Raw genomic sequence first — 26,652 nt, 5'->3', positions numbered from 1 at the left:
AAGGTGAGCTGGGGACCCAGCAGTGAGCAGAATACAGTTTGGGCCCCTGTGACACTCACAGATCACCTGGCGAGAGTCTTACTACTGTGAAATATCCTCAGAACAAGTCTCTCCTTTCACTGTTGGTGACCAGGAACTCCCTATCCCTGCCCCAGGTCATCCCTCCACACCAAAGCAGGAGAGGCGGGGAGAGCCTGGGAGGGAGACTGCTGTCTGTGCCAAATACGAGAAAGAAGGCTGCGCGGCGGCATGGGGGACAGGGAGCCAGCGACAAAGCACTCCTGCTTCACTGGTGCTTAGGTCCTACTTGGACTGGAAGCCCCAGGTTTACAGGGACTTGGTTTGTTCCCCCATGTAATATCATTCAAGTACAGTCCTAACCTGGATTCAGAAGCTAGGACAGCTCGTTCCCGAGGCTCAGGGCCCTCCTCGATGCTGCTGCTGAAGGGCCCAGGGCTAAGGGGACCAGGGCTTGGGGGTGCATGAGGCAAACCCCAAGTGTGGCCACACAGTGCAAGCAGAAAAGGGGTGATGTCTACTTCTTGGAGTAGCTCCTCACAGGCATCTACTGCTGTCAGCAAATCTTGGGAGGTCACGATTTGTGCTTGCTGCAAGCTCCGGAACAGCCCTGATGGAAGTGGAAAGGGCCACATGGGTCAGGCTCTAGAATAGTCTCTCCATTCCTCACCCGTGATCCCTGCTCTCATCCCCTGTGAGCTCCTCCCTCACAGGGCCCTCCTGCTCACCGCGGACATAGCATCGCTGCGCATGCTCCTGCAGCAAGGCACAGTGGTTGGCTGCCTCCTTGTACCTGGGCTCCAGCCAGGCTGAGGACGGAGAAGGGTGGTCAAGGAACTGAGTCCTAGGAATGGGAGGGAAAACAGAGCTTGGCCAACTCCCTCAAGTGAGATCTCACACTCATCAGCCACCCACATTCCAAGAGATCACCAAATGTATTTACAGCCTAGCAAGTTCAGCTGATTTGCTGAGGGACACCAACCAAGGAGCTGGCAGGACGTGGCTAAGAAGCTGAGTTCCTGCCATCAGCTGACCATCAGCCTGTCTGTCCATACCGTTAGTGCATATCTAAGCCTTGGCTGGAACCATGGTGGGGGACAATGTAGGTCAATGTAGAGGGCGCTCACCGGAAGACAAGGTCTCGGGGTGCTTGAGGGGGCTGTGTGCCAACCATTTGCTCCCTCAGTGCTTCCAGTGAACAGCTATAGATGTAGACAGGACACCGGGTCCGGGGCCCATCAGCACCCTCTGTCTGGGAAGCCTGACGCCCAGCATAAGCCTGTAAGTCCCGACGGAAGGATGGGCTCACATCTCCTTGATTCTGAGCATTGTCTGTGGGGAAAAGGTGTCACATGGTCTTCATGCTCTCCATTGTTGCCCATTCCCACACCTGCACGAGCGAGTCAGCAGCCTCACCATCGGCCAGGGTGACACTGAGGATGGGGACTTGGGACTTTGCAGCCTTGACTCCAGTTGCTCCCAGATCTTTCAGGCTGGAGGCCTCATTCCAATCCCCAAACTTAGTCTTTGTCTCCTCTTGAGAGGGTCCCTCCAGGCCACAGGCAGCCAGACGCTGGACATCTGAGGAGGAAAAGAGACTAGATCAGAGCTGCCTTGTGAGCTGGGGAGGGAGTTCAGTGTTTGTGTCTGGGGGGTAGTGAGGAAGATTAGTGGCTGGTACCTGAGAAGGCAGCTGGGAGAAAAGTCAGAAACACATGCTGGGGGCTCACAAGCCTTGCATAGCAGCGCCACAGAGGGGGCTGGGCAGAGATGAGATGCTTGAATGCTTCAGGGAGACCTACACTCTGTAAGAAAGAAACAGAAAATTAAAGCATTCTATAAGGGAACATGCAGCCCCCGTTCCCTTCCTCCACCCTAGAGCTGACTCATCTTAGGTACAGCTTGAAAGATCCAGGACAAAAGGATCTGCTTGTCACTGGCAGAAGGCATTCAGTATTCAAAGTGACAGGAAGTTGGGCATGAAGGTGTGATGGAAGGAGGTCAGTATGCAAAGGGCACTGGGAGAAAAATCGGTGCTGACCAGGGTGGTAAAAGCTGAGTCTCCAGTGGCTTGGGTGCTGACAACTGCTTGATCCTTCGGGAGCCCATGGCCCCCAGTTGGTGACTCCTCTGCACCTATGATAGGGGTAGAGATGTGTAGAGGAGGGCAGAGCCAGTGGAGAGGCTGGGCTTGAGTTGAAGAGATGGAGAGGAGGAAGAAGGCCAAAACTCAAAGGCAGGAACCACCCTGTCGGGGTGGGGAAAGGGCTGGGCTGGAGTCTGGCGTTGGGAAGAAGGTGGGAGCTCACCTGGACCGTGGCAGGTCCGCCACAACACCTCGCTCAAGAAGGCAGTCTGGTCAGCGGGGGTCAGCGGGATCTCTCGGTCACTCAGCTCCTGCCCCAGGCAGCTGTGCAGCAGGCACAGCACCATGTCGTTGGCGGGACAGGGCCCCTCGGCGAGAGGGACACCCTCTGGCTCTGCCCGACACACACTCTGCTCAGCACCAAGAGTCTCCTGCCACCCAGTGCCCCTGGCTCAGTCCTAACCAGTAAAGCCCCTCCTACAGCCTCACAGCCTCCTCCTGCCCCCATCAGCGCTCTGCTCCCTCGCTGACTCATCTGCTCCCTGTTCTCTAATAATCCCAGGCTTGCTGGCCCTTTAGGTGTGGGGTGAAAGTGTACAAAGTTCCACCCACCTCTAGAAAGCAAAAGGAAGAACATCTGGAGCTGCTGGCACTGTGGCAGCAATCCCATTAGGTCAAAATGGAAAGGGATCTCATGGACACAGGAGTCTCCTCCCTGGTCCAATCCTAGGAGGGACAGAAGGAAGACAGGACACATAGCAAGACCCAGATTAACTGTCCGTGGCTGCCTTCTCCCTACCCACTCTGCTGCTCCACCCAATGGGCCACCACTGACCATCAGAGACCCTTGGCTCTGGGGGCAGAGGACCCCACTCCTTGCTCTGGCACAGCTGTATCAGGTATTCAAAGCTCAGCATGGAGCCTATGCAGGCAGCATCTCGCGGATGGAGCTAGAGAAGAAATATCAGAGGTCAGGAGTCAACCTCTCCTAGCCCAGAATATCCCGGCCTCCAGCCCTCCAGGAAGCCCCGACAGTCCCAGACATTCAGAGGGACCAGGAAGCCCAAGGGCTGCAGAACTCCAAAGGAGACGATACCCCAACCCAGTAAGAGGTGCGGGTACTGTTCTGAGGTCACTCACAGCTTGAGGGATCTCAGAGTACGTCAGGTCCTGGAGGTGCTTCCAGTTTCCAGGGCCAGGTCCCACTCGCCCACACTGTGGCTCCACCCACACCTCAGTGACCAGATTGAGCTCTGAGTCTCCCTCCAGGGCCTCCACCTCCACATCATTGTCGTCATCTGTTGAGAAGCTAAAGGAGGAGGGTCTGAGCCTGGGGGAGAGGAGGGCCCAGTGCGCAGCCTCACGGCAGGGCACAGGCCTCCCAGAGCACGGGAAGGAGGCAGGCACAGAGCTGCACGAGGCCTTTCCAGGCCAGCATCCACCTGACGAAGCACCTAAACACAGCAAGCCCTGCCCCAGCTCTGAACCAAGATCACCTCGGGGATGGGAGCCAGATGTTTCCAGGGCAGTGGGGAGAGGGTGGATTCTGCAGAGAGGCAGGTCCCACAGAGGCCTGTCTCACCTGTCTTTGGTGGAGGTGGAGTGTGGGGGGAAGAGGATGTACTGGACAACGCAGGTGTGCTTCTCTTCAGCTGCGGCCTGCTCTGGTGGCTCATTCTGTGGGCAGAATGGGAGATCTTGGGCAAATCCCAGCCAATGCAGCCATCTGGCCTGGCCACGCTGTGGCCCTCAGAACTTTAGTCTCTTCACCACATTGTCCTGTGAGGTGCCTCAGGCCTTGCGTCCTCTACCCACATGGCCTCTGTGAGGCAGAGTTTACAGCAGTCCCAACCCAGCTCAGAGGCAAGTGTCCCCGAGATTATGACGGACCTTGCCAGGGAGGTGTCACGAAGGATGGCACATACCTGAATGGGAAGCTCCAAGACCATGTTGATGATTCCTTCCCCACTGCAGGCGAAGTGGAACCCTTCAGAAAGTCGGACTCTGAAGCCCCATAAAGGTGGGGGCGGGGCCAGGATGAGGGAAGAAGAGACACTCAGAGTGCGGCCCCTCCCCTGACACACACACCTCCCAGCAGTCTGCCAGTGGTCCCTTGGGGTGTGACAAGTCCAATTAGGACTGGAGGACGCAGAGTTGGCGGAAGGGCAGTGGAGTAGGGCTTAGAGAGGGGAAGTGTATGGCTTAGGCTTTTTGTCAGTCTCAAAACCAAGTCTACACTCACTCTCTCCCTGCCCCAAGTGGCCTAATAGGCTTGAGTGACATACTCAGTGAGGATGGAGAGGAGCTGGGCGAGGGCACTGAGCGGCAGTGCAGGGGCCAGTCCTGACGGGACGCTCCAGAGCCAGCGCTGATGGTAGAGGTAGCGGGACAGTGACGCTAGGCTAGAAGAGGCTGAGCGGCCTGACACCAAGGGCAGTGGCCCTGGTGGCTCCAGTGTCAGCAAGAAGGGTGCCCGGTAGTCCAGGGGTAGCTTCTCATACCTGGGAAAGGGGGCAACTCCCCAGTTGATCTCTACTCACACCCAGCTGGGCCATACCCTGCCCCCCTGGCTGTGGGCCCCTCCCCACCCTCTGTACCAACCTGATGAGCAGTTTGTCCAGTGGCTTATGTAAGACCACAAGGCAAGGACGGTCAGACAGGGCCTGCTGTGGCCCCAGAGTCGGGGGTGACTTGGAGGGTGAGTTGCCCCCACCAATGCCCCCCAGTCCTTTCCGTTTCACCTTCGGTGTTGGCTCCTTGCTTTGCACCCGGTGGGGGAAACGCAGGCGCAGGATCTCTTCCCGCAAGCCTGACACAATCTGAAAGGAAAACGTGGTCAGATCCTCTTACTTCCATCTACAGGGTGGGAAAAGGGGCCTACAGGCAACGTGAGAGAACCTTCTACTCCAATCCTCACTTGGTCTGGGGGACCCTCTCTCCACTAGCCCTGGCCTGTGGGGTTTGGGGAGATGGAGCTAGTCTACACCCCAGGGCTCCTTGGTCTAAGACTCAGTTAGGGCCCAGCTTACCTTGTGCCGGTCCTGTGCTGGTGTGCCAATGGGGAAACCCAGGCGAAGAACCATGCACGGGGCCTTGGAAATGATGCGGACCATGTAGAAGGAGGAGGGGGGCTGGTCTGGGGCACTGGGGAGAGATGAGAGTCAGTGAGCAGCCCTACATTGGGAGCGTGAGGTCTGGGGTTAGAGGAGATATGGGATAGGGTGGTGGGGGAATGGTGAGGGGACATCACTTTGCCCACCTGGAGAGCAGCTTGATGTAAGAATAGCCCTCTACTAGCACAAAGCTGCTCCAGTCCCGAAGCAGAGAGGTCAGCGAGGAGTGGGAAATCCTGCACTGGATAGTGCTGTAGCGTCCATTGCTGCCAGGGGTGTGCAAGTGCTTGGGGATTGGTCTAGGAAGAGGGGTGTGGACTGAGGTCAGACCTCCCAGCCCCAGTCTTGGGGGAGAAGAAGAGATGGCTGCCTCTCTCTCTCTTCTAGGCCCTACCTGAGGTTACGGGGGCTACTGAGCAGGAAGACAAGGAAAGGGCCATAGTTGCTCCTTGGCCACAGTTGGTAGGGGCTCATCTGCCGTTCCCCTTCCCGCCGTTCCCTATTTCCCGAGCCCTGCTGTTCCACCCTAGCTGTAGCCCTAGCCCTGAGGGTACCCACGTGTCATGCTCCAGGATCAGCACCAGGCGATGCATGTGCAGCCAGCGCTGCCAGGAATTAGCATCCATGGACAGCACCGGCTTCCAGTACGCAGCAAACTGGGCATGGGATGAGTCAGAACCACTGTGCTGAAGGGAGAGCACCTGGGGACAGCAAGGACAGGCTCATAGGAGCACTTGTGGAGAACCAGGGTACAACCTCCAAAAAGCAAACAGAACTGTGGGAAGACTCAGTGCAGGGGGTCAGAGACAGTGGTGGTTGAAGGCTAAAGGCTACCACTCAGCCTGGGATAGAGGCAAAAATGGCTTCACTATGAAGGCTAGATTAGGATGACTGAGCCCAGGGACACACTGTGTAGCACTTTAAAGCTGAATCCAGAAGGATGGAACCTGCCTAGCTTATATCACTAACTTGGGAGGAAAGCCACTAAGTGGTGGCAGGACCTCATGATGAGGCCACTGCACACTAGTATAAGCCACCTGCCCATCAGTGCTAGGCTGACAGGGTAGACTGGGTTTGAAGAAAGCACAGGAGCAAGGAAGCTGTGGTCTTCAGTAAGTACACAGTTCATGGTGGTTGGAAACAGGAGGGGGGGGGTGGAGGCCAGAGTACGTCACATGGAGATGGCACGAGGGAGCGCACGGTCTGCTGGGATACCACCACCTAGACATTCTGCAAGTGTTTGCCTCTGCCACCCGTGGTCCATTTAGGACAGCCTCTCTTTATAGATGCTCCTCTACCCCAGGGCCTTAGGAAGAGGGAAGAGATGCTCTCAAGGCTAAAGCATAGGCTTCTGGCTTAGGTGCCTCAGATTTGAGAGAAAAGGGATAGAAGGCAGTTCTGGGCTCCAGATGCCATGCCAGTCCAAGTTGGCATGAAATGGGGCTACTACCCATCACAGCCACTCACCGGGGTGGTGGAGCCAGGAGGGATGTAGAAGAGTGGCACCCCACTCTTGGTGCTATCAGGAAGCGTGAAATGCTCGGGCACTGAGGAGAAGGACTGAAGGTGGGCTAGCATCTGGTCCGTCTGGTTGATGCTGTAGAACAAGGGTCAAGTCTGAGTCACATCTGACTCTGCTGAGTGCAGATGAGGGGAACTTCAGGGGGACATGGGACCCTGGACACAAGCCTGGTGCTCTGGGTGACTCTCCCAGTTGCCTGCTTCACGAATCTGTCCCTCTACACAACAAATGGGGCAGCACTCACTGAGAGGTGACCTCACTCACCTCTGCAGTGTGTTCCAGAAACGCCGGATAACGTGGGTACGATACAGCGAGCGAATGGGCTGCCTCAGTGCACAGGACACATCATGCAAAATGTCGTAGCCACCTTCCATTGTCACTTCCACTCGTGTTGCTCGAGGGCCCTCAGGCTCCAGGGGCCAGGGGGCCACAGCCACATACTCAATGCGCATGTTGTGTTTCCACAGCAGCACCAGCTTCACCTCCAGCTGGGACCCTCCTTAAGGGAAAGGAGGCGCAGGACTGCAGGCCTCGGACTGCATCATCTCTGCAACCCCCCTAACCTCATGGAACTCCAGCCTGGCCACAGGTTCCAGGCCCAGAGCCTGCTAACTGATACAAACAGAAGCTTGCAGGAATAATCTGAAAGCCAAGCCAAGTTCAGAGCCCCACACCACCCTCAGCTGCTTGACCTTGGGCAAAAGGAGATGGAATTAGGGAGCCACATGCTACCAGAACTAAGCCCTGAAGGCAACTCAAAATGCACTTGTCTCAAATGACAAGTGGAGTCTTCATGACGACACTCTTTCATGCGGAGATACCTGTGGGTCCTCTGCTTTGTTCAGCAGGCCCTCTCCCACATAGATTCTTACAGGTCTGTGGGATTACAGCAGGACCTCGTGACACTAACCTTTGGCCAGCGTGACCTCTCGAACACTATAGCCCTCTCGAAGCCGTACGGACACGGTACTGACCAAGTCAGCTGGCACCTCCTTCTCAGTGTGCTTCTTCCGGCGCAAGGCCAATGCGGGGTTGCTGCTCGCAGAGACCAGGTGCTCGTTAAATAGGCGGTGCTGAGAGCCTAGAGGACCAGTGAGGATGGGGAGGGGCAAGTGGTTATCTGCCAGCTGACAGAGCTGTAGGGGACATGGCTACACTGAAACCACCGAGGGAACAGTGACAGAGGAGTCAGTCCCAGCTATACTTTCAGGCCTCTGAGAACCCAAACCCTGCTTAGACCAATTCCTGCATAATCTCTGGCCCATTCTATATTCCTTGCTTCCCACACCCGTCCCAGGCTGCCTCTCACCACAGTAATATTCAGGGTTCAGTGCTTCCCCGCTGCGCAGGAAGGAGTAGAGGAGAAATGCCCGGTGGTAGACAGTCAGACCCAGGTTGCCTGGCTCAGGCTCGGGACAAGTGGACAGGTAGGAGCCAAACGTTGCCATTGCGATGAACTTCATCAATTCCACATTGGGCACGTGGCCAAAACTACAGTCGTAAGAGTAAACTCCTCCCACCTGGGGAAAACGAGTGATTGGAGACCTGGCTCCAACAGAGGCACAAAAGAAGGAAGAACAGAAGAGGAAGAGACAAGGCTGGGTGGCTGTTCCCATTCCCTGGACCACAGAGTGAAAAGTGAGCCAGTGTTCTTCTAGGACAGACAGCTGCTCTGCACCTCTCCTTCCCTGAGCCCTTCAGTCTGAAGCCTGTGTCATCTGGCCACACCATCTTCTGCCCTTCCTCAACATCAAATCCCCCCACCACCTTCATTAAAGATTTTGACAATTGGTTCACTGGCTTCCCGTCATCATCCTGACAGACTTCAGTGTGCCTCTAACAAAGTGCCTTTCAAACTTTACAAAGCATATAAAACCCCCAGGGATTTTGTTAAAAATGCAGTAGGTCTAGGCCGGGTGCAGTGGGTCATGCCTGTAATCCTAGCACTCTGGGAGGCCCAGGCGGGCAGATCGCTCAAGGTCAGGAGTTTGAAACCAGCCTGAGCAACAGCAAGACCCCATCTCTACTAAAAATAGAAAGAAATTAATTGGACAACTAAAAATATATAGAAAAAATTAGCCAGGCATGGTGGCGCATGCCTGTAGTCCCAGCTATTCTGGAGGCTGAGGCAGGAGGATCGCTGAGCCCAAGAGTTTGAAGTTGCTAAAGCTAGGCTGACGCCATGGCACTCTAGCCCAGGCAACAGAGTGAGACTCTGTCTCAAAAAAAAAAAAAAAAAAAAAAAAAAAATGCAGTAGGTCTAGAATAGGGCCTGAGATTTTGCACTTCAAACAAGCTTTCTGGTGATGCCAGTGCTATTGGTCTGTGGGCCACATTCTGAGTACCAAAGCTATAGATCAGAAATTGGCAAACTACATATGCCTTGTGGGACGAATCTAGCCCATCACCTATTTTTGTAAATAAACTTTTATTGGAACACAGCCAAGCCCACTGACTTTGCTTCGTATCATCTATGGCTACTTTATACTTCAACAGCAGAGCTGAGTAGTTGTGACAAACCAAATGGCCCACAAGGCTTAATTATTACTAGCTGGCCTTTGCCGAAACTGTTTGCAGACCTGCTCCAGATGACTCAATTCACTGGCTTCTCAGTTCTGCACCTCTCATCTCCAGTAACTCTCTCCACTTCACTCACTTGTCCACTGGCTACATACTGGCCCTTGGAATAAATTCAGCTTTGCAATTTCAAATTGCTACATCCCAGTGATTACACAACACACTATCCCTTTAGCTTCCTGTCATTCTCCTCCTCCTGCTGCTCTTTGACTTCACTCAGACTACCAGGCCTTGAACCTCTGCATTCTCTAAGTCTATCTGCACTTTCCAGACCCTCCTTCCTCAACCCAGCCTGGATCCTATGTTCAAGCAAGTTCATAAACATCACTCTCAAATTCCTGGCCCTCTTCACTCTTTTCTCCATCTACCTCAAAACCCCAACTGGGCTCACAACCTCTATGTGGCCAATGGTGCCCAAATGGAGAAAACTGTATAGTTGTGTAGGTTGACACCACATCAGAACATATGACCCCCAACTCAGCTAATCCTTCATGGCTGTCCTCAATGTTGTTCCTTCCTCCCAACTCTGGCCTGCCCTCCTTATGACATTCACCTTTTACTTCAGACAGAAATCAGAGGCCCTTGGCAAAATTTATATGCATCTCACCTCCACCTTCTAGTCTCACAGAAAGAAATGACATGGTGTCTGCTCCAAAAGAATCCCTCAATCTGTTTCTACTCGAGCAGGCTCCCTTTTCTTTCCCTTATTTCCAAACCTATCTTCGCCACAGATCCTTAGAAATGTGCTTAAGTCTCTAGCTTAGAAAACAAAACAGAACGAAATGCCCCTCCTGCCACCCTATACTTCCCTTTGGCTACTATTCTCTCTCGTTCCCCTCTTGATCCAAATAGCCAAATTTCTTGTGTCAACACTTGTTCCTATTTCCTCTCTTCTATCCACTCTGCAGTCCATTGCAATCCTTTCCCTTTCCACCCCCTCACTGAAATCAAACTCTGAAAAAGATCCCTGTGACCTTCTAATCATTACAGCGCAGGTTTCATTCCTCATTTTACTTCATATTTTTGCTCCCTCTAACAATATTAACAACTCCTTTCTTCCAAAAACTCTAACTTCTCTGACACCAGAATCTCCTGGTTCTTGTCTGACTCTTCATTCCTTGCTGGGCCCTCTTTCTATGACAGACTTAAAAATCAGCGTTCCCCAGAGTTTTTCTGGGATCCTCTTCTCTTCTCAATTACTTCTGTAGCCTGACAAATCCTAAATCTCTGTCTCTCAACTGAACTAATGCTGTCTCCTGAGCATCAGAATCTGCATATTCAACTGCTCACCATTACGCAGAGCAGCCATGTATTAAGTGATCACACACTGTGCTAATTAGCTTAAATGTATCATCTCACCCAATAAGGTAGGTACTTTTACAATTTCCATTTACAAATGAATCTGACCAAGAGGAGAAGTGATGTGCCTGATGTCACACAGCTAAGAAGCAGAGCCAGGATGCAGACCAGGCATGCCTAACTCTAAAGGCTATGTCTCACCTGCTATCCTGTGTTGAACCACAGGCACTTCAAACACAATATGCACAAACCTGAATTCATCATCTCATCCTCACTCCACCCCAACTGCTTCTCTTCCTGTTTGCACTGCCTGCCACCTAAACATCACTGAAGTCAGAAACCTGGAGACATCCTTAACCCCTCCTTCTCCCTCATCTCTCACTCACATCTTGCTAATCATAAAGTCATGTTGACTCTACCTTTTCATTTTCTTAATCCTCTTACTCCTGATTCCCCTAATTTAAGCCCTGACCCTCTCTCACCTAGACCACTGCAATTAACAGCCTCCCTTCCTCCACTCCTGCCCTTCACCCAGCAGCAGGAGTGGCCTTAGTAGAACATAAACCCAACTAGTGACTTTCCTTCTATACAGCTGTATCACCCACAGAGTTATGCTTAACTCCTTAACATAGCAGAATCAGCTTTTCACACTCTGGCCTGTGCCTTCCCCTCCAGCTTTGTTTTCCATAGCTCTTTGCCTCCCACCCTATAGTTCCTCAACCCAAACTAGCTGCAGTTCCATGAATATACCTCTCCCCATCTTTGCTTAAGCTAGTTTGAGCTGGGTTTTCAGACCCATATACCCAAAACAATAATGACTAATCTATTGGGGGAGGTGGGACTGGAACAGATTTCAAGTTGTGCATTCTTTTTACCCTAACATGGCTCCCAAATCCTAAGGAAAGAAGACAAAGATGAGAGGCCTCTCCCACCACTGCCGCCTACTTTGTTCTAGACATGACTCCTTCCCCCCGTGTAACTGTGTCATCAACATTACCTGGGAAATCACTACCTGCAAGAAAGCAATACCCAATTTTGTGAGATATCCTACTTCTCTCTCCTCCTCCTTAAAAAGTCCTCACCTGCACAAAGGAACAAGCCACAGTGCCACTGCGAAGCTGGTTCAGCAGTGTCTCACAAACAGCAACATCAGGGACGCTGGTCACCCCATCTGTGATCACGATGATACCTGGAGCAGGGACACCAAACAGACCTGGAGACGCTGGCCAGACCAAAGTCACAGGGAGGCACCTAACTGACAGGGCCTGGAAGAGCTCAGTGTCTGCCCACCAATGTGTTTTATAAACTTGAAACAGCTTTCCTTCTCCCCTCTCCTCCTATTTCTTCCTCCTGAGTGCTAGATCACAGTCTCCCCTAAGTGATGCCCTTGAAGCTCTACTCCTTCCCACTAGGGTCTCGGATGGTTGTCAGAGCTGAGGGTATTGGAATATGCACTCATACAGACTTATATTTTACAAAAAAGGAAACACATCCTTTTCCCTGGGGCCCGCTGATATCTTGGAATCTCTTCTTTGCTGATCCCCCACCCAAATCCCATTCCCCAATCCCACCAATGTTCCTTCTACTGACCTGCGCTAGAGTTTGAAGGTAGCAACTGTAGTGCCAGTATTCCCTGACGAATCATACTGACCAGCCCAAGATCAGCTGTCACCATGGAGACTCCCACCTTCCGGCCCAGTGGCTCCCCCAAGTCTGAGGACTGGTCCTCTGCCTGGCCCCAAGTTATAGAAAAGATAGAGTAGGACAGATGGCATTGCTGCCCCATCCACAGAAAAGTCAGAATTTATAGCCCAGCACTGCCACAGGCCTAATCCTATGAGGACCCCAACCCCCTACTATGCAGCTGAGTCCTGTGTTCCTTCCCCAGTGTGTACTCAGATGCTGACCCTCGGAGTTCAGCATCATATGAAGCACCAGACTATACTAAAGCAAGGCTTCTCCACCTTTTGACAATAAGGGCCCCTTTCCATATTTTTCCATCACCATTATGAAATATTTTATACATCAGTCAAAGTACATTATGAGTCATCAGGCACATAGAACTGCCATTTGCCTGACTACTTCTGGTGTACCCAAAGTAACAAGACAGGGCAGTCTAGCTGAGCCCAAGCAGCTTTATCCCTGATTGTACAAAATGCTAATTAGAGATCAAAGCCACCCATGATCACCTTCTCAGATCCACTGGGGGAGAAGATCTAGGACTGAAAAAAAATGCCTTCACATTTTCTCCCAGCAAGAATCTGTTTGGGGGAGTGTATCTGAGTACTCCTCCAACAGGGAGCCTGTGGTGAACACTCACTAGCACTTACTAGCACCTTGGCTCACTCGGTCTGCTGGCTCTTAGCCCCTTTCTGCTCTTTCCCTTGTCCATTCAGCTTACTCCCCCTCTCTGCCCTGTGTCCTTAGCTGCTCCTCTTTCTAAGTTGCCTCTGCCACTTTCTCTCCTACATACCTGGCTCTGGGGCTCATACTGCTGCTGCAGCGTGGCAGCCACCTTGTCCTCAAAGAGGCAGAGCTGCTCATACACCTGCTGTAGGAACACCTCCCGCTGGGAAGAGTCCAAGAGGCAGCCCTGAACCAGCACCTGAGAAGCACAAGGATAAGAAGCACAAGGACTAAGAAAGGACGGTCAGAAGGACAAAAGACCATATACTTCTGCTCTGTTTATTCTCCATAGCTGCATCTAGGTGACTTCCCACCCAACCAGGATCTAAGGTTTGGCTCCACAGCCAGTTCCCCTTATCCCAACATCTACTCCATTGGTGCTCAGCCCAGGTAGGTACACTGTGTCCCTGCTCAGGGCCCCCAGGCATGAGTCACCTTTACCTGAGTTATAACTTTCCTCTATCCATGATCCTCCACATTGGGCTTCCCCACACCCCACACGGGGGCGCCGTAACACCTGCCGGCTCCGTTCACCTTGGGCTACAGGATGTTGTCTACAAACTGCCCCACCTCAGCCTGGCAAAGCCCTTTTTATTCTGACTCACAACTTCTATTTATTTATTTTTTTAATTTCTAAGCATACTGCACACAGAGGCTGTTCTAGACTTTTTCTCTTTTTTAAACTCAAAATCCTCTTCTTATTCCCCCCATGAATGTTCCTTCCTTCCCTTTACCCTGAGCAAATAACTCCTCCCCCCACCTCCATCACCCTCTTCAAAGACAAAGGAAGCCGGGCAATAGGAACTCCCTGCTTACCCTAACCCCAGGTCCTACGACTTTCCAACTCTGAAAACCACCCTCCAGGTTTGCTAAATATTTACATCTACCTGTGTTCTCATTCTTAGGATTCCTCTTCCTTACCTTTCTTCCTACAGCTAATCTGTCCATCTAATCTTGGATCTTTTCTCTCTCTAATATCTTCATTCTTTCTCCATGAGCTCCTTTCCTTCTACTTCAAACATACATAAGTGCCCCCATCCTAAAAACTGCATGCAGGCCTGGCAGCGCTGGCCCTCAGGAACTAGTCCCCTTTCCCCACTGCACTCCTACAGCCTGGCCCCACCCATGGAACAACTACTTCTTTCCTCCCTATTCCCAACAGGATGGGGACAGTCAAAAGAGGGAAAGTGGGACACTATCCCACTCTACAGGCATTTGAGGAGAAAAGCAGAATCAGAGAAGTAGCAGGAACTGGAGCCATAAAAAGGTGAGAAAGATGTTCATATCTGTATTGCTCAGAACAATGAAAATTGGGGCAACTCAAGTGGCCAATAACAAGGGGCTGACTAAATATATCGTGATAAAATATGATAAAATAGTAAGTTAAATAGCCATTAAAAATTAGATTTTTAAAGAATATTTAGTGGCATGGAAAAACACCCATATTATGTGTTTTAAAAGCAGGACATAAAATTCTATGTCTGGAACGAGACTGATGTGTCTCCCTCCCTCTGGATGAAGGGATGGTGGTGAGGGAGGGTAAACACACACTCACGAGACTACAAGGAAATTCTATAATATGTTAATAGTTACTTCTGAGCATTGTATTATGGATGAGTTTTGTTTTTCTTTGTATTTTCAGGTATTTTTCAAATCTCCTTCAATGAACGTGCTTTTATGTATTTTTCATATCTCCTTCAATGAACATGTATTATAGATGTAATTTAACTTTTTTTTTTTTTTTTAAGAGCAGCAGGATACATCTTGAGGGAGCTACAGAGAAAATGAGGCTGGCTCAGGACTGGTAAATGATGCTGGGGGCTTAACTGACTAAATCCCCTCCTTCCCTACAGCTGCTATCCTTGTTCTGACCTCCTCTCTCCCATGCTGCAATTATCTACCTGTTCTCCCCACATCCGGACTTTGTCCCCCAGTCCCTCCTCCACCTTGGTCACAAATCAGTGTGATCTTCCTAATGTACAAATCTGATCCTATTACTGTCCATTTAAAACTTTCAACAGTTCCCTACCACTTCGCTGATTGTTGTAATAGCTAACACTCACATGTCTTCTACGTGGTAGGCAGCGTTCTAAGTGCTCAACATGTGTTAATTCAATCATCATACAATATAGGTACTGTTAACATCCTTGTTTTAGAGAAAAGACACAGATGTATAGAAAGGTTGAGTAACTTGCTTAAGGACACACAACCAGTAAGTAGTGATCCCAGATCTAGTGCTCTTAACCACTGCATTGAACTCCCCTTTAGAACACAGCACAAAGTCCTTAGCATGACATTCACTGCTTTTCATAACCAGCCCCTACTTACGTCTACAGTCTCCTCCTTGCTGTCACCTCCCTACACTCAAACTTTCCTCTGTCAAAACTGAATAATATGTAGTTCCCTAAAACACCTGTGATTGAAAGCAGAGTTTTCATAGCCATATTTGCTTGCGCTGGTCCTGAAAAGCCCATTTCCCCTTCTTTGAATGGTTAAGCTCAATTCGTTCTTCAAGACTTAGTTCAAATGCCACTCTGTCTGAAAGAATCCCCTGTCACTGCCCTGGGCTTGGCTGGGTGCTAAGTCTCAATGCTCCCATAGCACTTGAGTCAGAAATTATCAGTGCCCTCATCACATTCAACTGCAATTACCTCCTCAATATCTGTTCCAGGACCTAGCCCAGGCCTGCCATAGATCAGGCCTCAGTGTTTGCTAAACTGTACCAAGTTTTGAGTGATTACCTAACACCCATGCTCTCCCTACCTTGGCTATCAGTAACTGCAAAGCCTGGCCCCTGTCTTGGGATATAGCCCACAACCAACATTACTAACAGCCATACTAGGAAAGCACTTTAAACTAGGTTAGAGGGCTGGCAGTCCCTGCCTGGGATCTGGGCATGCACCAATTGTGTTGTATATTTAAGACCCTCAGGTGCTGTTCCTGGTACCTTGACTCTTAAAAGCCAGTTTGATAGCCAAGGTGACAATGTAGCCAGCAGGGACAGCTTCGGGGCAAGCCCCTACCAATAAGTTGAGGATGGTTAAAAGCAAATGAGGGAAAACTGGGCCAATGCTTATCAAAGCCAAAAACAGATATACCAGTAACAGACTTGGCCATTGCCCAAAAGGAGTGTCTTGTGATAGCCTGCTTGGGTGTTGGATAAGCCCTGTAATTATCTGTGTGGTTAGCATTATACCCAATAGTTCAGAGGGCCCTCAGAGAAAATGATCCTCCTCTGTCCTTGAAAGAAATTATGTTTCTGGGTATTAAATTTCAAAATCATGAAACTATTCCAAAAAACCATCTCCTGAGGTTACTATCATGAGCCAGCATATCAGCAAACCATCTGATAGAACCAAAGGAAGGGTAGGGATCAGAGAAAATAGACATCCAGTGGCCAGAACCAAAGAGATTTATAGGAATGGTGAGAGCAGTGTTTGTCCAATCAATACCAACTGACCTAAAGCCTATGAGAAGATCCTTTAAGACCAGAGGAACTGGTTCTTCTCAAGGGGAGAGAGATCATGGGGATTTCTAGGAAATGGGTTCAAGAAGCCAGCAGAGCTGGGGACTTCGGGCACAAACAATAGATAGGATAAGGGCTTGGTCAGTGGACAATGAGAAACTTGGTCTGAGGGTACAAACTTAGAGAGAAGCAGCAATACCTGGTGGGATTGCAGGCCAATGATCGAGGAGTAGGCCTGGATAGTTATGTAGATCTCAGGCTGGAAGTCGATGCAAGATCCAGGCACTCGGAAGGGCCGAAGCAGCCCACCCAGGCAGCGAGACAAGGCATGGAAAACTTCATCAAACAAGATCTCCCCTGTGGAATCATCCTGAAGGCAATGCAGAGAAAGATCTCTCAAGGGGGTCCAAAGCCAGCCCTAAGCAGAGTGCAGAAACAAGCAGCTTCTGTGGGTCAGTAGGACCCTCATTTTATGGTTGATCACACCCACAAATACAGTGGCACACGTGGAATAGGATCTCCTTTTAAACACCCACCATTCCTTCATAAGCCTTCCTCTTTCTACAAAAGTAGGTTGGGATCATTTTTCATTTCCCCTAGGCCTCTCCCTCTCTTCCTCACCCTCCACCCCATCATTTTTTCCCACTGTCTCCCTCCAACCACATACCACAATGCCAGTAGATGGGCTAAGGTCCAGCTCAATGACAAATCGATATTGCCAAGCCAGGAAGGTGACCTGGGTAGAAGGTACGAGGAGGAATGGCCTTGGGACCACTGGTTCATCTGGCTGCCACCCAGGTGGCAGGACGCTGAGCACTTCCAACTCCTGCTCAGACTGAAGCTGACAATTAGGATGAAAAGAAAAGGGTCAGGAAAGAGTCACCCCTTTCTTCCCAGCACCTGCCTTCTATATCCAAAATGATACACCATTGGCTCCACCTTCCTCAACACAACCATAAACTCTTCCCCCACTACGGAGAAAAATTATTTAAAAAGTTTTTCATCATCTTGTAGGCAAAGCCACTTGCCTCCTCCTTGACTTAAGACCCTCAGAATTAGTCTCCCCTCCTGTTTCTAGCACCCTCCTAAAGAACAGAACCTTCTGGGCCAGCCCTTTATATCCTGCCTGTCTCTAGACCTCACCAGCATTTCCTGGGGTGTAGCCTGCACAGTTTGATGCAGATGATTGAGGAACCAAGCCAGGCGAACATTTCGGGAAATTCGATAATCCTTTTTCATTAACAGGAACACCTGTCCAGCTTCTTCCACCTGGGGACAAAGAGACATTCGTGAATCTAAAAAATGGCACTGAGTTCCTAAAATATGCAGATCACTGTGCAAGTAACTTGCTCAAGGATATCCCAATCTCTAAGAGAGAGGCAAGGCAGCAGAGGTGAAAAGTTTACCCCACTTCCACACAAGGTGTTCCCAGGGAATCAATTCTCAACTTTGTTCCCCTTTGCCTTATACAGATGAAGTAATCTTTCTATATTATGTTTCCACAAGCATTTATGTGAGTTTCTCCTATAAACTATATGCTCTTGAGAGCAGGAATTAAGTCTTACTCTATTTTTGTGCCCTGTGTTTGGCAAATTGCTTCCGACAGAGTAGAGACTTAATTAAGTCCCTGACACACTAAATGAATGCCAGGCAGTTGCTCCTAATAAATCCTGACAACAGCAGGCTCTGATGCAGTCTTCACTGAGTGAATGGCAAGCCTCCTGAATATCTCGAAACCAAACCCCTGGCAGTGTACAGTGGCTCATGCCTATAATCCCAGCTACTTGGGAGGTTGAGGTGGGAGGACTGCTTGAGCCCAGGAGGGTGAGGTTACAGTGAGCTATGGTCATGCCACTGCCCTCCCTGTCTTTTAAAAATATATATATGTATCAAATTTCTGTGGGTCACAGTCTCTACTCACACACTTCTCAGTTGTCAACACTCTAGTTCCTTCCCTCCAATGCTTCACAGGTGGTCACTTTAACAATGTTCTAATAAGCACCAGTTCCCTTGCCCATGTCCTCTTCCTTCCACCGCACAAGCCAAATCTTCCATCGCACAAATCTTGTCTTGGGATGAATCCGACATTCTCCCTCACTCACATGTATACCATGGCAGCTGCACTCTGCCAGAAAGAAATGTGTCACTTTGCCAGTGGTACCAACTCTAACAGGCCTTCACCAGTTGCCTCAACTTCTCCTTAGTTAGAAGCCTTTCCTATTCCCCACAGGTTTTCAAATCTCTCAACCCCCTCACTCCCAGCATATAAACTTGCCTACTGTTCACAGAGAAAATAAAGGTCATCTGGTCTGAACTTCTCCAATGTCTCTTCCTGATTACTCCTTATCTGTAACATTCCTTACTCCCTTACTCTTGCTTATTCTAGATAAACGGCAAATTTCTCCTCCCGTGTCCCTAATTAGTGAAGGGAAGAACAGCAAGCTGCAAGAATTGAAGAGCAAGTAGTAGAGGAGAAATACATAGAAGTCAATGACTGCCTACTGAGAAACTTAATGTTGAAAGGAAGTAATTTTTTTTTTTTTCCAAAATGGTGAAATGTGCATGGAGAGATGGAAATAGCCCTGGAAAAGCAATAATGAAGAGTGCCTGATGTCAGAGAAGAGTGTAGACAACTAAAGATGTAGAAAGTCTTTCTTATTCTCCAAGACTGAAGGCAAGGGTAAAAAGATACAGAAATAGGCACTGGGAAATGGCAAGGATAACAGAAGAAGGGAAGGAGGAGGAACTCACATCTATGGGGCACCTAAAGTATATCCAATAGTACTCTACAGAAGTTAGGTGCAAGAATTTCAAATGCAGCCTAGGTTTGAATCCCAATTCAGCCACTTATTAGCTGTGAGATTGTGGAAAAGGTATTTAACCTCTTTAAGCTTCAGTGTCCTCATTTGTAAAATGAAGATAATCCTAACACAAATCTTAAGTGCTGTTATGTGCATCAAGGGAAATCATGCATACGAAGTGCTCAGCACAGTGTACTTAACAAACATAATAAAAGAACATATAAAAGTTAACTATTGCAGATTATTACTAGGTACTATGCTAGGGTCTCTAAGTAAGCTCATTCAGTCTTCACAAAACATTTCACAGGAGAAAACCAAGGTCCAGAAAATGTAAGAAATTTAACTTAAAAAGTGGGAATGGGGTCAGAAGTCAAACCAAGGCCTGTTGAGCTGCAAAGCCCACCTACTGAGAGTAACAAGTGGATCAAATTGGGGACTTAAAAGCAGAAAAGATTTAGAGCAGTTAAAAGAAGGAACAAGATGGGGGCAATATGCTGAAAGGATGCTTTGACTAATCAGAAAGACAAAAAGACAATTTAAACATCAATACTGTGATTTCATATTTTTTTTGTTATGTCTCTATAACATCTGAAATCACACTTTGGGAAATACCACTCTCTATACTGCTTCCCAACATTGCTGAAGGGGCCTGGCTAGATTTTGGGTTTTACCCTAAGAGAAAAGTCAAACTACTGAGGGGTTTCAGCAAGGCAGTAATTATGTCTGCTTTTTAAAAAATTCCCTCTGGGTATCATGTGATTCAGAAAGAGCCACTAATGACCAGGGGAGATGATAGCAGCTTAGACAGAACTACTCAAAGTAGCCACTCTGTGAACTGTTTAAGAGCGGGCCTTGATAAAATTAATGCAAGACAATGCTAGAATGCAAAACTATCACTGTCTTTCATTGAGAAAGTCTTATTATGGGGGGAGGAGGGGAAGTCAGCCAAACTAAAGAGTGAGCTCAGTTGCATTTCAAAGGGATCTTTAGGACAGACAAGAACTGGTGATTAACTGGAAGTGAAGACATAGGAGGAAAGTAACAAAAAGGAAGGTGTCAAGGATGATTAAGGTAGAATTAGAAACTAGTATGTTGCTGAACGACTTCCAAGTTAGCTAGAAAAACTAGAGACAGGCGGTGGCTCACGCCTGTAATCCTAGCACTCTGGGAGGCCAAGGCAGGCGGATTGCTTGAGGTCAAGAGTTCGAAACCAGTTTGAGCAAGAGCGAGACCCCGTCTCTACTATAAATAGAAATTAATTGGCCAACTAATATATATAGAAAAAATTAGCCGGGCATGGTGACACGTGCCTGTAGTCCCAGCTACTCGGGAGGCTGAGGCAGGAGGATTGCTTGAGCCCAGGAGTTTGAGGTTGCTGTGAGCTAGACTGACGCCATGGCACTCACTCTAGCCTAGGCAACAAAGTGAGACTCTGTCTCAAAAAAAAAAAAAAAAAAAAAGGAAAAGAAAAGAAAAACTAGAGACAGTTATTACTGTCATTCTTAACACTCTTCCCCCTCAAAAGTCTGATTAAACTGTACACTCTTTGCCACATTCCTAAAAACAGAAAAGGTGTCTAAGGAAGGAAATCACAGCAATTACTTGACCTTTCTTTCTCTGACCCTTGATCTTAGAGGGGGATACTCTCATGAACCAGGCAACCTCTCCTTCATGTTTAACTTAGCTGGTGTGAGTATGACAGTATGTGTTGACTATGCTGGATCCTGTCAAAGTTCTTATCTAGAAAAGGATGGTTTGGGGCTCAGAGTGTTAACAGAACAGGAAGGATATCCTAATTTAGCTGCCCTTTTGTTTATTTCTATCCCCAGAGACTAGTGCGGTGCTTGGCACATAAGATGTTCAATACAATTTTGCTAAATAAGTGAATTCACCTTATGTTCTAAGAAAGAAAGCAAACTGGACACTTAAAACTAATCATAATTAGTACAACTCTTCTCCAGGTAAGATCATCTTAATGCTAGTGTAGACACTATTTTCCTTTTGTTCTTTGGTATTTATTAAAAACTTTCTTTTAAGTGCCAGTCTGTTTCAGCTATGCAAGGAAAAACCAAGGAAAAAGGTTTTTGGCCCATACCAGGCCAGGGTTAAAAGGGGGGCCAGCACATGTCAGTGGGTCAGTATTATAAGGACAGAGTTGGGGCACTTGGTCACCCCATCACCTAGGACTAAAATCTTGGTAAATCTGGGTTTAATAAGTGAATCTTGCCATTACTATCTGCACTAAATGAGGATCCTTTGTTAGGCATTCACAAAGCACCTACCTGAGTTTAAGCATTTGCATACTTTTTAATGTTTGTTTCTCCACAAGTCTGGAAGCTCCAGGGAGGTAGAGGCCAAGTCTATATATTGTGCCTTGCTGTAACCCTAGTATGTAGCACATTGCTAAGGCTTATTACATATTCAAATAATATTTGTTGAATGAATGTAGGAATGAGGGCAATTGCTCTTACATGCTATATTTATTCTCTTCTGTTTCAGCTATGTTCTTAATTTACTGATAATTCCTTCTTTTTCACTTTTATCAACTTCTGTTTTTGGTTTTTCAAGAGTTCCCATCCTTCCTCAACAACTTTATGGAAAAATTAACCTATTCTATTGTTTGGATTTGTCCTTTGCTTCCACAAAAGTTGTTTTTACCAGGTTGTCACTAGTATTTTCTTTTCTAGTATTACCTTATTTTTTCTTTTGCTGTTTTTGGAATCCTGGGAGCAGCAGGAGCGGGGGTTCTAACGGATTTACCTTAGGTTCCATTAGATGTGTTTTAGAAAGAACAGTATTAAGGAAAGAAAGCATGATTTGATAGCTGAGACTCTGGGCTTGAGTTCAGTTTTCTCTTCTATAATATAAAATACCACCACCTACCCTGATGTGTAAAAAGCACCTTGTAAAAAATTCTGTATAAATGGACATATTAGTAATAACAAGACGTTGCTGTTTACTTTGCTTCTTTTGAGTCAGTTTTTTGAAGAAGTCCTGCATAGCCATTCACTTCAGCTTTTTGTACTCATCCCCATTCAGTAGGCATTTTTGGAAATGTCCTCACACAGAGCCAGAACTTGTCTTCTTGATAATATCTTGACCCATTCTTGAAATCTGTTCTCTTGAAAATATCTAACCCACTTTTGGTTTTACCTCCTAAAGATACACAGAGAAAGTCTGACCCTCTGCCAAAGGAGAGTTTATCAAACATGTGATGACAGCCCTGAGTCTTTGCTTCTCCAGAATAAACATCTCTGGGTTCTTCAAATATGTCTCAAATGGCATAGTTTCAAGTTTCCTATTTTATATCTTACATTATATGCCCATGAATAAACTCAGGCTGGTCTACTTTTCAACTTAAAATAGGGGGGCCAGAATGGAACATAATACCCAGGTAAAGACACAAATTCAGATTCTCTTAGGTTATATTTGCTTTTTTTGAAGCTTTACCATACTGTTGACTCAGGAAACCACCATGACTTTCTTTCTTGTGCTGCTGTTAAGACACATCCCCCATTCTGTACTCATGCAGCTGGCTTTTTTGGACACATAAAATTATCCAATTAGTTCTATCACATTGGATAAATTCAGTCTATTATTCTATTGTGAAGCTTAGAATGTTGCTCCTTCTAGTAAATCTCTCCAGCTTAATTTCCCTGCTAATTTGATCAGAATGCCATCTGGTCCTCATCCAACTCCAAAAAGGACAAAGGCAAAGTAAGCATGCATTCATTCATTCAGTCAACAAATTTACAGAGAGCCTGCTACATGCTAGGCACTAGGCAAGATCCTAAGGATACAATGGAAAGCAAAAATATATATTCCCTGCTCTCATAAAACTTAACTTTATAATGGATGGAGGACAAAAGCACTAATCAAATAATCACTCTAATTATTGTATTATTACAAACTGAATAAGTGCTCCAAGAGGTAAGAATGTGGTTCTATGACAACAAATAACAAAGTAATCTGGCCTAGGCTAGTATTTTAGGAGAACATGATGCTGAAGGTTGAGCGGGGTTTGATTAGTAAGGAGGGAATGGGGGTAAGTCAAATGGGGACACAGTGCTATTAGAAAGCTTTCCTCCAATTATAAGCAAGCCACTAAATTTCATTACTGTACAGCTTTCATTTCTCCACCTTGCCTTGAAGTTTATTTTGAATGATGGACTATCCAAAGCCAAAATAAAATCTAGTTCATCAATCAGTTTTTGGTTTTTTTTTTTGGGGGGGGCAGGGGCAGAGTCTCATTTTGTTGCCCTAGCTCACAGCAACCTCAAACTCCTGGGCTCAAGCAATCCTTCTGCCTCAGCCTCCCAAGTAGCTGGAACTACAAGCATGTGCCACCATGCCTGGCTAACTTTTTCTCTATATTTTTAGTTGGCCAATTAATTCCTACTTTTAGTAGAGACGGGGGTCTTGCTCTTGCTCAGGCTGGTTTTGAACTCCTGACCTTGAGTGATCCACCCACCTCAGCCTCCCAGAGTGCTAGGATTACAAGTGTGAGCCACCGTGCCTGGCCCATCAATCAGTTCTTAAAGAATCCACCTTTCTGAAACCAGGAACATGTGCCTAACATTTGCCTCGCATTCTTGCAGCATTTCCCCTTACATATGATCCTTCAGAATCAACAACTACATTTTCAAAACATCACTTCTTGAGGCCAGGCATAGTGTCTTATGCCTGTAATCCCAGCACTTTGGAAGGCCAAGGCAAGAGGAGGGCTTGAAGCCAGAAGTTTGAGACCAGCCTGGGCAACGTAGTCAGACCCCGTCTCTACAATAAAAAAATTATCCGGGCCAGGCTCAGTGGCTCACGCCTGTAAATCCTAGCACTCTGGGAGACCCAGGCGGGCAGATTGCTCAAGGTCAGGAGTTTGAAACCAGCCTGAGCAAGAGCGAGACCCCGTCTCTACTATAAATAGAAAGAAATTAATTGGCCAACTAATATATATAGAAAAAATTAGCTGGGCATGGTGGCGCATGCCTGTAGTCCCAGCTACTCGGGAGGCTGAGGCAGGAGGATTGCTTGAGCCCAGGAGTTTGAGGTTGCTGTGAGCTAGGCTGATGCTACGGCACTCACTCTAGCCTGTGCAACAAAGCGAGACTCTGTCTCAAAAAAAAAAAAAAAATTATCTGGGTCTGGTGGCACATGTCTTGGGAGGCTGAGGCGGGAGGATACCTTGAACCTGACAATTCATGGTTACTGAGCTGTGATAGCACCACTCCACTCCAGCCTGAACAACAGAGCAAGACTCTGTCACTAAAAAAATAAAACAACAAAAAACCATCATCTTTTTCACTTTCAAGATATAACGTATCAGAACCAGAAGATTTAATAATTTAAGGAGCTAGAATAGTGTTTTTCAAAGTGGGATCCAAGGACCAGCTGTGTCAAAATCACCTGAGGTGCTTATTAAAATGCCAGTTCAGGTCCTGGGCACCATACTAGAGCAACTGAATTCAGAGTTGATGGGGCTCAGGAATCTACATTTTAACAAACTCCCCAAGCTATTCTTTCAGATTAACATTTGAGAATCCCGAATTAGTTCTCACAGCATCTGTACTCATATGGAACTTCAAGTCCCCAATGGTAATCTCCTTTGAGTCTGATGTACAATACTCTTGGAGTAGTCTGGCAAAGATAAAGCAGGGTTTTGGAGTCAGAGACCCGGATTCTAATCTGGCTCTATTACTACTTGCTATGTAGGTGACCTTGGACAAGTTACTTAATTTTTCCAGGCCTCAGTTTCTTCATTAATGACATGTGGATAAGAATATCTTCATAGGGATGCTGCAATTAAACAGGAGAGTCAGAACAGGACAGGGGAAGGTTATCATTCTTTGGAACATTTATTAAGGCCTACATACCATTTATACAATTTGTAATGAATAAAACATTACCAGGCACTGTGCTACATACCATGTATACCAGGATGAATGAAACACAGTCCATCTCATTAGTTTGTTTATCGCAACTGTCCCTTTGTGATTAAGGTCTAAATTATTTTTTGAGCCTTTTCTAATCCTTGTGCTGTCTTTTGTTAACAGACTCCCACAAAATGATGCAGATTTTTATCTCGTAAACTGGCTGAAGCCTCCTTACCACTTTACACCAAAGTCCTACCTCTATCATGGCTTTGAGTTGTATGTTCTTCACCAGCCTTATTTCTCAGCAATCCCCCCTTCGGCCAACAACATGCATTCTAGTGTTAGAGCCCCTAGGATCAAATGCTGGTTCTGCTGCTTATTAACTATTTGGGTTTGGCACAGAGACTTAAAACTCCCTGTGCTTCAGTTTCTTCATTTGTGGAACAGGGATAATAATAGTGTCTATTTTATGAAAGTTTTAAGAGTATTAGATACTTAGTAAGCATTCAGTAAGTGTTAGCTATTCTCACTGTCACATTACGAGCTGCTTCCTCAGTTTTCTGAAGGCTCCAAGCTCCTTCTCACCTAAAGATCTTCACAATTCCTTTTGCCTATAATGCTTTTGTCTCTTCTTATAACCTATTGTTCAGGCCTCAGCTTAAATGTCATTCCTGTGAGAAGCCTTCCTGATCCATAATCCCTCTTTTCTTAAAAGAGTATATTAAGAACCTCGGTTAAACACCCTCACTCACTCCTTTACAACACTTATTATCATAGTGCTTGTTTACTCCATAAAGATAGGGTACATGTCTGTCTTACACTGCTGTGTATCCACCCTGATACTTAGCACAATTCTCAGTCCATAGCAACACTCATAAAATATTTCAAGTATCTGATGAATGAAGGATTTCCTAAATCTGACTATGCCCAATCTTTCTCTCTTGGGATCCTAACAATCCTAAAATTAAGTCACTTTATTTCGCCAAGGCTAGAACTCTTCATTCTTTTTATCTTCTGATAAAATTTCAGAAATATAAATCAAGAACTTAATGAACGCTTAACTTTTGGCTGAATGAGACTCCTACGACTTTGTATCTTGACTGGAAATTACCTTAGATCTGCACTGTTCAATATGGTAACCACTATCATGTGGGGCTACTAAGCACTGGAAATGTTGCTAGTCCAAAATGAGATGTGCTGTAAGTGTAAAATACAACACTAGATTTTAAAGACTTGGTATAAAAAAGAATGCTAAATATCTCATAATTTTTTATATTTATTACATGTTGAAATTATATTTTAGAAATATTGGGTTAAATAAATTACTAAAATTCATTTCCCTTGTTTCTTTTTAATTTATGTTGCTATTAGAAAATTTAATGACATATGTGGCTTGCATTAGATTTCTACAGGACAGTGCCAGTTTAGACTATCTGCATAAATGGTATGTTGCATTTCCACACAACATCCCTCCATTTCCTCTCATTTTAATTT

At 47.2% G+C, this 26,652-nt stretch overlaps 1 protein-coding gene across 2 annotated transcripts in view; it reads right to left on the bottom strand.

Annotated features, from left to right (window-relative positions):
• Positions 1 to 26,652, bottom strand: part of SZT2 (SZT2 subunit of KICSTOR complex) — a 51,354-nt gene that overhangs the window by 23,218 nt on the left and 1,484 nt on the right. For both annotated transcript variants that reach the window (XM_012775867.3, XM_075997393.1), the window contains exons 2-28: positions 17,631 to 17,756; positions 17,155 to 17,328; positions 16,687 to 16,857; positions 13,089 to 13,220; positions 12,206 to 12,347; positions 11,698 to 11,804; positions 8,049 to 8,259; positions 7,650 to 7,820; positions 7,004 to 7,238; positions 6,685 to 6,814; positions 5,776 to 5,918; positions 5,364 to 5,516; positions 5,134 to 5,248; positions 4,706 to 4,923; positions 4,390 to 4,605; positions 4,030 to 4,108; positions 3,687 to 3,781; positions 3,245 to 3,413; positions 2,940 to 3,054; positions 2,717 to 2,830; positions 2,328 to 2,498; positions 2,060 to 2,154; positions 1,700 to 1,823; positions 1,435 to 1,599; positions 1,146 to 1,350; positions 747 to 862; positions 382 to 628 (exon numbers count right to left, since the gene is read on the bottom strand). In XM_012775867.3, coding sequence (XP_012631321.2) covers positions 382 to 628; positions 747 to 862; positions 1,146 to 1,350; positions 1,435 to 1,599; positions 1,700 to 1,823; positions 2,060 to 2,154; positions 2,328 to 2,498; positions 2,717 to 2,830; positions 2,940 to 3,054; positions 3,245 to 3,413; positions 3,687 to 3,781; positions 4,030 to 4,108; positions 4,390 to 4,605; positions 4,706 to 4,923; positions 5,134 to 5,248; positions 5,364 to 5,516; positions 5,776 to 5,918; positions 6,685 to 6,814; positions 7,004 to 7,238; positions 7,650 to 7,820; positions 8,049 to 8,259; positions 11,698 to 11,804; positions 12,206 to 12,347; positions 13,089 to 13,220; positions 16,687 to 16,857; positions 17,155 to 17,328; positions 17,631 to 17,756 — 4,139 coding nt within the window. The remainder of the gene's footprint in view (positions 1 to 381; positions 629 to 746; positions 863 to 1,145; positions 1,351 to 1,434; positions 1,600 to 1,699; positions 1,824 to 2,059; positions 2,155 to 2,327; positions 2,499 to 2,716; positions 2,831 to 2,939; positions 3,055 to 3,244; positions 3,414 to 3,686; positions 3,782 to 4,029; positions 4,109 to 4,389; positions 4,606 to 4,705; positions 4,924 to 5,133; positions 5,249 to 5,363; positions 5,517 to 5,775; positions 5,919 to 6,684; positions 6,815 to 7,003; positions 7,239 to 7,649; positions 7,821 to 8,048; positions 8,260 to 11,697; positions 11,805 to 12,205; positions 12,348 to 13,088; positions 13,221 to 16,686; positions 16,858 to 17,154; positions 17,329 to 17,630; positions 17,757 to 26,652) is intronic.

Source organism: Microcebus murinus, chromosome 2, assembly GCF_040939455.1.
Source record: "Microcebus murinus isolate Inina chromosome 2, M.murinus_Inina_mat1.0, whole genome shotgun sequence".
NCBI classification, from domain to species: domain Eukaryota; kingdom Metazoa; phylum Chordata; class Mammalia; order Primates; family Cheirogaleidae; genus Microcebus; species Microcebus murinus.
The sequence above is the reverse complement of the archived record's forward strand: the minus strand, read 5'-3'. Positions and strand labels throughout refer to the sequence as shown.